We start from the raw sequence: 14,106 nt of genomic DNA on the forward strand, positions 1-14,106 counted from the left end.
AGCACTGTTTTCCTTTCCATTCTCTCATCTTAATAATAATAACATATACGCAACAAAGACAAACTGTCCTCCCAGTATTGCTGGGGCATTTGTGGCCATGGTCCTGTGATGTGGGTGCAGCACAGTGTGGTTCCTAAGGTGAAACCACAGGCCAAGTCCAGGCCCTTTCTGCACACCCTGGACATGTGGGATGTTGTGGGATGCTGTGGGTATCCCCATTCCTGTGTGAGCCAGGCATTGCACCCTATCCCACCCCTGGGACTGCATGAGATAGTCCAGAGGGCTGAATCCCTGCTCTTGAAGGGTTAACACCACCGAGATCCCTCTGATGAGCTCTGTTAAACTCTCCATTACATTCTATAGTGCTGTTAATTATGTCTTTATAAACCAAAGTTAATTATCCAAGTCTCTCCCTGCCTGTGCCTATTGATTCCCTCTCCATCATTACCCCAACCTCTGCCTGGGCCTTGCCAGCCCCTGTCTCAAAGCTCTTTTAGAGCATTTTGAGGATCTAGCTGGTGCTCATTGACTAATAGTGGGAGCATCTCAGCCTGGGAACACGACCTCTGCAATTGCAACTGCTTGGGCAGGTGAAGGGGAAGCCGAAATCCTCTTCAAGTATGGAAAACATTACCGCAACAAGGGAAGCAATAGCTTCTTCCCTGTGTTCAAAAGCAAGGGATTTGCTTTGTAGGGAGAGACATTTAGGTTATCCGCTTGGAATTTAAAGGGTTTTAACGGGAGGTGAGCACACAGGCAGGGTTTAGGATGAGCTGACCCTCTCAGGGGGCTTCCTGAGACCCAGCTACCACATTTTCTACTGATGTTAATAACAGCCCAGGTTCAGACCAAGGAGAGGCTCACCCACCCGTGCCATCACCGGCCCATTGCCCCTGGGTGCTCGCCCTTACTGGGGCTGAGCCCGTTAGTGGAAACTGGATGTATTTTGTGAGCCTGCTGTGATGGTGGATGGGAGGCTCGGCTCCCAGTGGCTTCCCTGGAGGAATTCCAGGCCCACAGCAATTAGCCAGCAGCTGGAATGCCATTTAAGCACAGCTGCTATCATGCAAATTTAGAGATTAGTAGGGATTAAAGTGGTCTGGAAAGTCTCACAATTTGTTATTAATGCCCTGGGCTCTATAACAGCCAACTGCCCTGCATCCCTGGGGTGGCTCCTGCATGGATGTGGCTGGAGATGCGTTGCTGTGCTCCACGTGGCTGCTCCACAGCAGGTGTGGTTATTGCTTTACACAATTAATCCTGAATTGGCCAGATCACCTTTCAATGGCTCCCTGCACTGTGGCCCTACCAACAGAGGAGACCTTCCCAGTGGAAGCTTTTAAACAGTTTCAAAACCACTATGACAGTGGCACAGAGATGATGCTGTTGGGCACCGTGGATGGGCACCTTCCTTCAGAAAAGGTAAAGCACAGGGGCTTGGAGTGATGCAACACTTCCAGACCTCCTCCCAGGGCTGGAAACCTCATCCCCATGAGTCCAGAGTCTCAAGGACACTTACCTGCTACATACACAAAAGTAAATTAACATTTCCAAAACTCTCCCTGGAGTAAGCCCTGTCGCCTTGCTGTGATAACTCAAGGTAGGTTTTCATCTTCATGTCCTATTTTCCTCCCTATTTTAATAATTGAGTATTTAGAAGAAACCTTGTGGCTCTGATATTGCAGAGCAATTATCTGCTCACCACAAGCCAGCCCCACTGTGCTGCTGTGTCATTGCTCATGCTGCTTCTAGGAAGTTTTATTATGCTTCATGTTGTATTTTCAAATGGCTCAAGATTACAGAGATAAAGGGGGATTTTCATGGCCTTAAGCTGACCACCAGCGAGGAACAGTACCACATTCACACCTTATCCAGCAGCTCTTCTCACTTGCCCATCTCCACAGCTGTTGTGCCTATAACAGAGCCACTGTGGTCGGTGGGACGAGGAACAGGCACTTGTTCTGTTTATACTTGCAGAGAGCAGGAAGCTCGGGGTTAAAAGTGTAACTAACTGCTGTAATGAAAGCTGGTTCACAGGGTTGCCTCTTGATTTCACATCTCCCTCTCATGCCGAGAAAGCAAATGGTCTCAGCAGAGAGGCCTGCCACTCAATCACCTCGCAATAACCCTGTGATGGCCCCAGAAACAGAGAACATGGATTTTATGTCAGGCTGATTGCAGAAGGAGCTTGCGACCTGCTGGATTTCTACAGGGTCCTGCAGCTTCAGTGATTTGCCATCCTTTGCCATGGTGCCGTTATCGCCACCTCTCCCAGCATCAAAGATGGTCTTCTAAGGACTGCGCGGTCCAAACCCACCATGCCCCAAACCACTCCTCCATCTCCAAAGCTCTCCCTCACTGCCCCATCCAAAGCAGGCAGCTTCTGGGTGGGATTTTGGGGTGGGCTTTGTTTGATGTGCCAGCGGGATGTGGGGGATGATGCTGCAGAGGACACAGCAGGACAACTCCCGCTGCACGTTCTTCGCCCTGGCTTGGTGCTCTAATGGGCACTTACTGCAATAGGCACAGGGCATGACAGCAAGCTTTTGTAGCATATGAAAGACCATTAAGAGATGAAAATGACGATTCTCCTCATCAAAAAAATCCTTAACTCTGAAGGAGCTGTCCCTGGTTTACTGCAGTGGTCTGAAGGCTTAAAAAAGTTATTTCAAGTCACTCCAAAACATAAATGTTAAGGCCACTTTCGTCATAGGTGGGCAGCAGTGCAGAAAAATAGGATCTTAGCTATGACATATGGACCTAAATGAGAGTCAGTGCCTCAAATCGCATGAGAAACAGCCATGCCCCAGCTCCACATTTCCATTTAAATGCAGACCAGAAGAAATTGGTCCATATCTAAATGACAGTAACTTGTGTGCGAGTGACACAATGTGGTGAGACTCCTACAGACAAGCTGCATCTACAAATGGGCTTAAAATGGTACATTAATGAACAGGTTTCCTCCTGGCAGTTGGCCCACAGTGTGAGATTTCACATCGGGTAATTTTTTATGCCATTTGCATTTTCCATACGTGCTGTGGAAGGATGGAAATGGCCGTTCCTTCCTTATGCCGTTTGAATTTTCCATCCTTTTCATGTCTTCCTCATCCATGCTTCCGAGGCAAAGTGGGAAATGAGGCTCTTGTGGGCATCTGTCAGCAGGCACCAGGTAGCTTGGTGACCCTTATCTCTGCGAGGGTATTTTCTGTCTGCTCAAGGGTTTGCCGAAGGGCAGAGATTTGATAGGACTGGGGCACGGGATAGCTTTGTAAGTGTCCTGCTTTTGGCTGGGAACGAGTTAATTCTCTTCCCAGTAGCTGGTGCAGTGCTGCGGTTTGAAGTCAGTCGGAGAGTAATGCCGGTAACACCCCGATGGTTTTAGTTGTTGCTCAGTAGCACTTTGACCAATGCAATCTCATGCTTTGCAAGTGAGGAGGGGAACAAGAAGCCGTGAGGAAGCAGAGACAGGACACCGGACCCAAACTAGCCAAAGGGGTATTCCATACCACAGCACGTCATGTCCAGTATAGAAACTGGGGGGAGCTGGTTGATAGCCCCTGATCACTGCTCAGGGATAGGCTGGGCATCGCTGGGTGTGTGGTGAGCAATTGCATTGTGCATCACTTGTGTCTATTGGCTTTTATTCCTCTCTTTTTGTTGCCTCCCTTTTCATTACAATTATGTTATTATTGTTATTATCATTATTATTATTGCCATAATATTTTAATTTATCTCAATAATTAAACTGTTCTTAGCAGCAAGTGCCTGGTACTTAGTGGCCAGCTGGGGTTCAACCACATCAGTCAGCAAATGCAGAAGGCACCAAGTTATGGCTTAAGAAAGGAAAGTACCCATTGCTGAGTGCAAAGTTGGCATTTTTGCAAGAAAAAGAAGGAAAAAAATCTTGTCTGTCTGCCATTGCTCAGTGACAGCTTTCAGTGCTGGGGGTGGTCACAGATCACAGGATCACAGAATCATAGAATGGTTTGGGATGGAAGGCTCAAAGCTCATCTAGCCCAACCCCTGCAATGAGCAGGGACATCTTCAACTAGACCATGTTGGCCAGAATATTTTGTTAAGTAGTATTGGCCCAGAGCAAGGGGGGAGAAAGAGAAAGCAAGTGGGAATGTGATGGGAAAGCAGTGAGGGATGGGGAAGCTGAGGAGGGCAAGGACATGGCAGGGACATTTCCAGAATAAGGAGAGACTGGTTCAGTTCTACTTTTCATACGTTTTATTATAAAGAAAGGTAAGAGAAGCGTTGTGAACCGAATGTGCCAGCGCTGCGAAAGCAGCACCATCCAACGAAATAAAAAGTAAAAAAAAAAACCCCAAAATGCACCTGATGAGAAACCGTGATTATGCTCTAATCCTTCATAAATAGACAAAAATCATTGTCAGCAATTTTTAAATAGATGGACAGATGGCAGAAAAAATAGAATAATGCCATACGACATGGATATAAATTGTCCATTTCTTGCTGTACAAATAATAGAAACAAGTTTGGCAGGCTTTTTTTTTTGTTGGTTTTTTCTTTTATACACATCTCCCTTCTATGTATAACTAAAAAAATGTGCTACAATTAATATAAAATGCTTTTACTAGAAAGGAAACTACTAATTCTTTTCACAAAAAAATCTTAAAGATGTCTTTAGCACAGCTCTAAAACACTGAGTAAACTACTTACAACTATCCAACAAATTATATTTTCATGATCTTTTTCCCATCTCTCTCTTATTTTGCCTTCGCCTCTCTCCCCCACCTACCCAGCAATAGTTTTTATTTAAGTTTTGTATTTTTTTTTGCCAGACATCCAAGGCCTTTGCATGTACAATATTCACACGAACTTCACATTTTCTTGCACAAAGTTTAGTGCTGTTAGCAAGTCAAAAGAGTGCATCCTCCTACTGAGCTGGCCTAATGCTGCAGGACACCAGACCTGGGCCTATGCTGCGTCTAAAAGCAGTTCACTAGGAAAATAGTCTGTAGCTAAGCTGATGGCAAGCAGAAAAAGGGTGTCCTTAGCTTATTTTTTTTGTTGGTTTTATGTCTATTTATTTTATTTTTTTTATTATTTTTTCTTTTTTTGTTCTCCATGATTTATGAGGTTTTGGGCTTCCACAGAAAGTAGAGTTTAGAGTTCAAAAGTAAGAAAGAGAAGAAAACTGCTCTTAGAGCCTAGGAATGAAGCCAGCGACGAGGTGCAGTGGGAGCTCTCTGGTCCGTACGACTTGCTCGATGCCACTCCGGGTAGTCTGTAGGATAGACCCTCTCAAGTGTCCTTCATCTGAGCCGCCTCGAAAGGGATGTTGAGTTTTAGGTGAGGTAGAGTGCCTTGTCCCTTGGCAGCATGCTGTAAGAGAAACCAGAGGGAAAAGGTGAGATGTGCGGAGAAACAGCTGGGAAGTCACCAGGGGAAGCTGAGATTCGTGTTTCATGGCACTCCATGATTCCATACACAAAGCGGTCTGCACCAAGGGACGGGTGTGCAGAGACGGACCAAGCAGAAGGCACTTGAATCATAGAATCCCAGCCTGGTTTGTGTTGGAAGGGACCTTAAAGCTCCTCCAGCTCCAACCCCTGCCACAGGCAGGGACACCTTCCACTGGAGCAGCTTGCTCCAAGCCCCTGTGTCCAACCTGGCCTTGAACACTGCCAGGGATGGGGCAGCCACAGCTTCTCTGGGCACCCTGGGCCAGCGCCTCAGCACCCTCACAGGGAAGAGCTTCTGCCTAAGAGCTCATCTCAGTCTCCCCTCTGGCAGGTTAAAGCCATTCCCCTTGGCCTGTCCCTACAGGCCCTTGTCCGAAGGCAGGAATATGAGCCTGGAGCAGTTTTAGTTCTTCCTGAATTTCAACAATAAGGGCTAAGACATAAACTCCTTCCTGTAGTTTAATTTTTGCTCTTGCTGGGGCTGCAGGGGAGGGCCAAGCCTGGATTTCCCTACAAAGCACACTGATGTGATGCTGGTACCATCTCCACCACCATGCTGTGGAGCGCTATGCCTGGAATCAGCCCTTGGCCACCAGCCGCCTTCTTAATCACACACTGTCCTTATTCTAAGCCATGGAGATTTTGAAAACAGACACTTGCTTTTGGATAAAAGTGTAGGGGGTCTCAAAAACACAACTGAAAGCCTTATGCCTGAAAATGCTTGTGGATGTCCAGGTAGATGAAACACGAGTTTCATGGCTGCAGAGCATGGCAATAGGAGACACCATCTGCTCTATGTCTGTCTCCTCCTCTCCCAAAATAGGAAAGTTAATAATCAGGAAGTAAGGGGAAGAAATACCTTTGAGACAGCAGGAGCACCTGGTCTTTCCTATGGGCCTGATGAAGACAGCAAGAGGTACAAGGAACCCAAGCAAGACTCGGTGCTGCCTTACTCGCAGGAAGCTACGGAGGAGGGCTGGTGAGACAGCAGCCAGGCTGTGTGCTCTGCATACCCCTGGCCCTCCAGATCTTGAATTATCATGTTTTTGAAGCAGTTACTTTGATTTGAAGAGCTCTAGGTGTGTGCTGAGGGGGAAGCCAGCTCACAGCATTGAGACAACCCTTGGCTTTACAGAGAGGTATCACCGCTCCCTTCCTGCCTATAGTACCCTGTGCTTCAGCCCTTCATGGGGGCTGGCTGGCATGTTTAACTTACCATCAGCAGGGTCACACAGGGGAGCCGAGATGCTCTTTTATTCAGGATATAGTAGGGAGAGGAGTGGCTGAAGTTCCTCCCCCCTGTCTGATATCCTATATAGGTTTTGCTCTGAAATCCAGGGATTTTAAGGGGTTTTATCATCTACACAGACCTGATGGAAACACCATTGGCTTCATAAACATCTTGGACTTAAAAAGTGGTGAAGAACATCACAAAGCTTTGGGAGATTCCTGTGTGGGTGTGCTTATGAGTGGAATAATAGGGGAATAGCAGGCCAGAAGGTAATGCTGTTGTTGATAGAACTGTCTTCTGATAGAGAGCAGAAGAGTCTGCACTTTGCTAATCGTCACATTTTATAATCTGCATTTAAAATGCAGAGTCTCCCATACTGCACTCAGCAAAGATTTAATGCCACTGAGCAGCAGTGAGGAATTCCAGCACTAAAACTTCATTAATTTTACAAAATATGCTACAGAACATTTCCCAGTTCATTACGAAGTCTTACCATAAATAATTGAATCCAACTGAAGTGCATTGGTGATGGTTTATCCTTGCCTTTCTACAGTGTTTGCTCATTTAGGTTCTGATTTGGAAAATGCCCCCATTTGGAGAGGATCACTTCATTGTCAGCAGGAATTAGCGAGGTTATAAACGTCTGGCTGAAGGGGCTGTGCATGGTCTTGTTTGTCTGGACACGACGTAACTGAGACTTTCCCATCTTTTAGCCCAAAGGACAGTGGGAAGAGGGCAGAAAAGAAACGATGCCTTGCAAATGAGAGGAAGGCCATAGATGAATCCAGTTTAGTGTTATCACCACAATGCTTCAATGCTAGGAGACAAATCCAAATGAAACCCTGCAGTTTGGTGTGGAAAGAGCCGTAATCACAAAACAGGGCAGAAAAAACAAACAAGGTGCCTTGAGGAATTAAGAAAGATTTGCAAGTGACTGTAAACCAAGCTGCACCCTCGATCCAGGGGGGTTCCCATGGATGAAGTCACTGGGATGCAGTAGGTGCCTGGGAAAGAGCAAGTGTGCGAACAAGGCTGTCAGGTGAGGGAGACAAGGAACTACAGAAGCAGTTTGTGATATGATGCAAAAAGCAATAAGACTCTATGCTGCAGCTGCTTGTGGGAAGTGGTAGTCATATACTAAACAGGAACTGAGAAATGCTGCCCAGGTCTTTGCTAGCAATCTACGACGGCTTGGGCTTAAGCCCAGAAAGAGCTAGGAAAATTGGATGGAAGTCAATAAGCACAAAATCGTTAAGAATGGGGAGAGCATGAGCTAAAAAACATTTAAAACTCTCTAACATAGCTGATTTATGAGTTAAGGCATGCCTGCTTGCAGGATCCTAGGATTTCAGAGGCATAATGGAAGAAGTGTCATTTAATGGCATTTTAACTAGCACTGATAGGCTGGGAGAAAAATCCCTACAGCAGTTCCCTTATTAGATGGAGAAGGATGGTGAGAAAGACAACCTCAGCTTTTCAGAAGTTGTCTGGATGGCAAACATCAGAGACAATGTGGGACTGGGAGGTTTTACCCTGCGTAACCCAGTGCCAACCCGTGTTGGAAGCTAAAGAAGTATCAAGATGAGACATGAAACAAAAATCCTAACCCAGAGAGCAAGGCAGGACTGTGGCTGGGGAGGTTGGTATGATCCTCCTGCACAGGGACTCTACAGCTGAGCCACGTCACAACAGAAAATAGCCCTTTTTCTTTGCAGACAGTTGCTGATTCTGCTCCTCAGAGTGCTGCTTTAATTGCAATTAAGCTGAATGCAGTTTTGAGGTTGAAATGTGCAATTACATGATCCAGAGACTTCCCGATTATACCTCAAACTGCACTGATGAATCAAACCCAACAAGATCTCCCTTCCCTTTATCACTGCTTTGCCTAAGTGCTGCTGATTGCTGGGGCTGTTCAGGCACACAGCTCACTCTGCATTGCCTGGCTCACAGCACGGTGCTGCCGAGGAGCCCAAGGGGAACATGGAATATTGCTTGGAAATCAGTGCACAGTACATGGGAGAAAGCAGCCAGGAAGATGGTGAGAACCAGATCATCTGATGGCATTAACCTGCCAGAGGGGAGACTGAGATGAGCTCTTAGGCAGAAGCTCTTCCCTGTGAGGGTGCTGAGGCGCTGGCCCAGGGTGCCCAGAGAAGCTGTGGCTGCCCCATCCCTGGCAGTGTTCAAGGCCAGGTTGGACACAGGGGCTTGGAGCAAGCTGCTCCAGTGGAAGGGGTCCCTGCCCGTGGCAGGGGTTGGAGCTGGATGAGCTTTAAGGTCCCTTCCAAAGCAAACCAGGCTGGGATTTGGTGATCTCTTTCCCTGACATGAGTCTAACCTTGAGGCACCCCAGGGCTGCAGTCCTACAGAGGTGTGTGGATGCTATAAGCAGGCACTTGGGCAGCAAACACCAGGACAGCAGGAGCAGGAGATGGTGGCACTGCTGGCACACCAGGCTTTGCAATAAAATGAGAACAAGGCAGCTTTGGGAGGTGGGCTGCCAGCAGCTCCTGTGTCTCTCATCACAGGAGATGTCTCCTTCCTTAACAGAGACAATGACAGTTTTTGGTGCGCTAAGCACTCTGCATTACTGATCTATATCCATCTGAGTTCATTGCTATAATCTACTTTAATAATTATCTGGAAGTCTCTGCATAATCTGTCTGGGTTTAGAATGATTTTTTTTTCCAGGAAGCTGCGATAAACCCATGAAATTCAATATTTCTGCTGTGACAAAGGCATGAAATGCATGAGCTTTGATCATGAATTGCATGGGCCCTCGGCTCACAATGCGGCACTCCAGCCGGATGGCACCGAGCTTGTTTTAGCAACACGAACCTCCATCCTGGCTACTACAGGACTGTTTCACCCATCTCTGGAGTACGGAGTTTTCTTCATGGGGCCCGGGCAGTGGGATTTGCAAAGGGAATCAAGTGTTTTCCCAGCTGATCCCCTAAGAAGTGATGCTTATTACTGGGAGGGAATAGTTTCTTGTGGGAGCTGCCTCTGCTCAGCATCTCTGGAAACTGGGATCATACAATAGAATCATGGAATAGTTTGGGTTGGAAGGAACCTTCAAAGGCCATGTTGTCCAACCCCCTGCAATGAGCAGGGACATGTGTCGTGACCCTCCAAGCATCTTGAGGAACTTGCCCACAGCATCTAAAGTGACTTTTATCATCACATCCCAAACAGGCTCCTTCTTTTGGGTTATCTGCAGAAAATTCAGGCAGGCTCCGGGAGCGCAGACGTAGCTGAGCCCCCTCGGGCAGGCAGACGGCAGCGACATCCTAATGGCTCTGCAAGTTATTTATTTCCCTGAAAGAAATAAATGTCTGTACAGTCTGTGCCCAGCCCAGCAATTGTGAGTGCGCCGCTGGCACCGGCGGGAGCTGTGCTCTGAAAAGGCTGGGAGCTTGCTATTATCTCCACTGAAAGCACCGTGTTCCAGGACTTCAAGCAATCAAACAATACTCAGAAGCTACTGACTTTCCTTCCCTACCTGCTCTCCCAGCAAACCACGTGCCTGTGTTACAGAGCACAATAGCAGTCTCCAAACCAGTACTGCTGAGCCAAGAGCAGTGGGTTAGGCAGAGGCTGGGACTGGCTCTCACACCCTCCCCGTTCCCCAGCTTTGAGTCTATCCTGGTGTTTTTATTTACTGAGGAATTGAAGGAGCACTGAAGGGACCTTCGTGCTGACACATTCATGCCAGAGCTTGTAGAGCATACGGGGGAGGATCTGTGCACATTCTGTGGCATTTCTGTGTGAGGTGCAGGGGGCTGGAGCATCCTGTGGCCCTTGGGAGGATGAGGATTCGTGGGGAACCGGTAAGGATTAGATACAGCTATGGGAAGTTGTGGCCTCAGTGATAGGAGCAATCACTCTAGGAATGTTACTGATGGACATGGCCACCTTCAAACCTCCAGTGATTCTCCTTGGAAGTCTGGGCTTCCCTGTCCTGCTCTAGAAGGACAATGCCCAACTCCTCTGTTGCTAACAGGAGGGAAACACACAAAAAAGGAAACCTCTTCATGCCCAGTGAAGAATTTTTAAGCTATCTGCTTCCATAGCATCACTTCAGTGAGCCTATAGAGAAGAGGAAACCTAAAACCTCACTGACCGTAATTGGCCTACCAGCTTGCTGTAAACTTTGTACATTTTAGGACAGATTCAGTGCTGTACACTGTCACAGTTCACATAATAGAAAGTGCATCAGCAATGTGCCATTCTGTGTACTGGCCTGCAGTGGTTAATCCCACACTCTCTGCTGGGGTAGTCGTTGTCCCACTCAGTGCTCCCGGGAGGGTTTGATGCACCAGGCGAACGGGGTCCAACACTGTTTTGAAACTCAGATGAAATATGTGAGAAGTCCTGCAGGGTGGAAAGCAAAAGGGAGTGTTACAGCAGCTTAGACAGCAGGAGAAGCAGCAGATCTCATCGCATCACATGAAGTCATTTACACGCATTGCCCCCACAGTGCACAGCCCCAGGGGCAGCAGCAGGGCCAAGCCCAGGACCCGACACCACCGTGGTGGGACCTTGCAGAACATGAGTTGTTGCATGCAGGTGTCAATGCAGTAACATCTGGTTTGCATCCCTCTTTCCTCCTCTTGTTTCTCAGCACCTCCCTCCTCCGGGTTGGTGAATGGCTGTGGATGACACGCAGCCCGTGACAGCCTTTGCATCAGCAGCCTGGCAATCAGAACTGGTTTCCACTTCAAGTGCAGGTCCCTTTGCAGTGATACGTCAGCCCATCATAATGTACAGTAACAAGGTAAGGAACATCCACACCAGCAGATCTCTCCATCAGCTGTCACTGCCAGCAAATGAATAAGGATGCTGTGGGGCTGTTTCAGCTGAAAGCTGATCAGTTTTTCTGATTTTGGGGGTTAGCTTAATTAGGTAACATTAGGCAATGTGTATAAACAAGAGTCATGGTAGTTACTTGATCAAGAATGTAATTTTCTCCAAAATATCCAAATTCGGTCAGTGTGGGGTATTTTTTGTTAGCTTTTTATTTTTATCCACAAGCTTATGTGGAAAGAAGCTTCACAAAATGCTGCCCTGAGCCACAACACCCCAATTACAGTGATTATGAGGATCCCCCTTTATGCTCATTTCTGGACATAGGCTATCACTGAATAACAGAAACCACCTTTGCTTATGTAGAGCCCCATCACAGTGCTGGAGAGGTTATTTGGAATGCCCTGAGCAGGTTGGGAATTAAATCTGATTAAGGCTCTGAGCTTCCCTCATGTGCTGCCTTTTCATTATGGTCAGGTATAACTGTGCTTCTGCATCTCTGCTCTCCTTTGGTTTTCTTCCACTGTTCCTAAATTAACAATGTCTCTTTCCTCAAAGTTAGCCCCAAACTGAATAGGCCACATTATAGGAAAGAAAGCTTTGCTCATTGCTAAAGAACTATATGAATGTTGTGATATATAGCTAGCAAGCATGTGAAACACAGATTGTGCAGCCAGCTGGGTGAATACTGCAGTTTAAAGTATCATCAAGTAAATGGTAGCAGCTGTGAATTCAGAGCATATGTCCTCCACTGTGAGTAGTTTGTCCAGGTCACGTTTTACATGGAAAAACTCTGGAACTTATTCATCTCTTCCTTTGGATACTGGCAAGTTCCCTATAAGGTATAGAGAAGGCGTTTTGCTGTAGCCAATCCTCCCTCCAGGTGCGTTTTCTTAACAGCAGTTTGAAGAGGAGAGGTTGGACCCTGCAGGCTGGTCCCAGGGCTGAGCAGGGCATGGCTGAGGAGGTCTGACACATTCACAGCACCAGTCTATAGGAGCTGCTTTGCTACTGCACTCTTGGTATAAGCGTACATGCAAGCACACATCGCATGCTCTCGGCTCTCTGTCCCCAAAGTGAGTTTCTCCTATTGCCAGGCAGTTTCTGGAAATAATGATTTTATGTTTTGTTTGTGACATTCCCTCTAGCCTTTTTGTCCTCCTCCTGGCAACCGCCCTGGATCCTTGCTGTTATCCCACCGTCTTTCAGACATGCGATAAGAGCGGAGCTCCTCTCAGCAGTATCATGAGAGGGGTTTCTCACTGACTATCCAACCCGCAGTTTCAGACGACCATCAGTGAAACCCTCCAAGACAGGGCTGGGGGACCATGTGCACAAAGAGATTTGACCAGGGATATTCCCAATTCCAGCAGCTCTCCCTGCAGAAGGAGCCTTCACTGATTGAATTCTATGATTCTAGTGCTCTGGTTGCACAAATCTGCCCCATTTGTGGGGGTGCTCATGGTCCCAGCTCAACACTCTTGAAAACATCACCCCAAATCGTGAGATTTGCAAGCTGATGAAGCCAGAAGACCCTTTGGGGGCAACATCAACACCCAACATCCCCAAACCATCCAGGAGCCACCAGATCCAATGGGAAGAGGGAAATGGTGCGGTTCTGAGCACCTACCTGCTGCCCGGGAGGCGAGGCGTTCATGGGGGGCTGTACCTGTAGTGCCATGGGGGGGGACAGGAGGGGCTGCTGGGGGACCTGCTGCATGCTGAGGGGCTGGCTGAGGAGGGAGCTCTGCGGGTGGTGCAAGGAGAGCTGCTGGTGGAGCGGGGGGCTGATCTGGAAGGAGGGTGGTGGGGAGGCACTGATGCTGGGCAGCATGGGCTTGGAGGTGAGGGGCCGGGAGAGGCCGGGGTGTGGGTGGCCACGGTAGTTCTGCAGGTCCGATGGGGACAGGAATGAACCCAGGCCAGGGTAGGGTGAGGAAGCCTGCGGAGGCATCGGGTACATGGGCTGCTTGGGGGGGATCATTTTGGAAGGTGGATTGCTCTGGGCACTTTTCGTCTCCCCCTGGTCAGCAGAGCTCTGTGGGAAAGCAGAAGAGAGGGTGATGAGGTAGGAAGGGAGGAAACATTGTTATGTGACCTGAGACATGCATGCATGCATCCATCCATCCATCCGCCCATGCGTCCGTCCATCCATCCATCCATCCATCCATCCATCCGCCCATCCGTCCATCCATCCATCCGCCCATCCGTCCATCCATCCATCCGCCCATGCGTCCGTCCATCCATCCATCCATCCATCCATCCATCCAAGACTCTCAGAGGTTTCCAAAGGGACAAAGAAGAGCTTTTAAACCCTCAGTCCTTCCCATTTCGTTTTTGTGTCCTTGCTGCTGTTCTCTTCACTAGTGAAGACCACTAATGGTACTCGAGTCTATACAGGGGCTTTGAGCCTTCCCAGCCCACTACCACAATCACGTGGATCCTGTAGATGACGGTTGATTTGGGACATCACATTCTTTCCCATGGCAGCTAAATGTGACGATTAAGTACTGAGGGTATGGTAATGGTACCAAGGAGAAGCTTTGAAAGGAAAAGCATCTGACATACTCACAACCCAAGGGCAGCATATCCGCCTGAGCCAGCAAGCCTATGAGCTCTGCAGGAGCCATCCCAAAT

General features: G+C 48.0%; 1 protein-coding gene across 1 annotated transcript in view; it reads right to left on the reverse strand.

The window, feature by feature from the left end:
- Positions 1-4,801: 4,801 nt before the first annotated feature.
- The window catches only part of TOX2 (TOX high mobility group box family member 2), a gene marked incomplete at its 5' end in the record, with an annotated part of 139,560 nt that continues 130,255 nt past the window's right edge, over positions 4,802-14,106 (reverse strand). The window contains 3 exons of the mRNA XM_080628051.1: positions 4,802-5,352; positions 10,907-11,037; positions 13,100-13,507. Coding sequence (XP_080484177.1) covers positions 5,316-5,352; positions 10,907-11,037; positions 13,100-13,507 — 576 coding nt within the window. The 3' untranslated portion in view covers positions 4,802-5,315. The remainder of the gene's footprint in view (positions 5,353-10,906; positions 11,038-13,099; positions 13,508-14,106) is intronic.

This window comes from Psittacula echo (genome assembly GCF_963264785.1).
Source record: "Psittacula echo genome assembly, chromosome: 12".
NCBI classification, from domain to species: Eukaryota; Metazoa; Chordata; class Aves; order Psittaciformes; family Psittacidae; genus Psittacula; species Psittacula echo.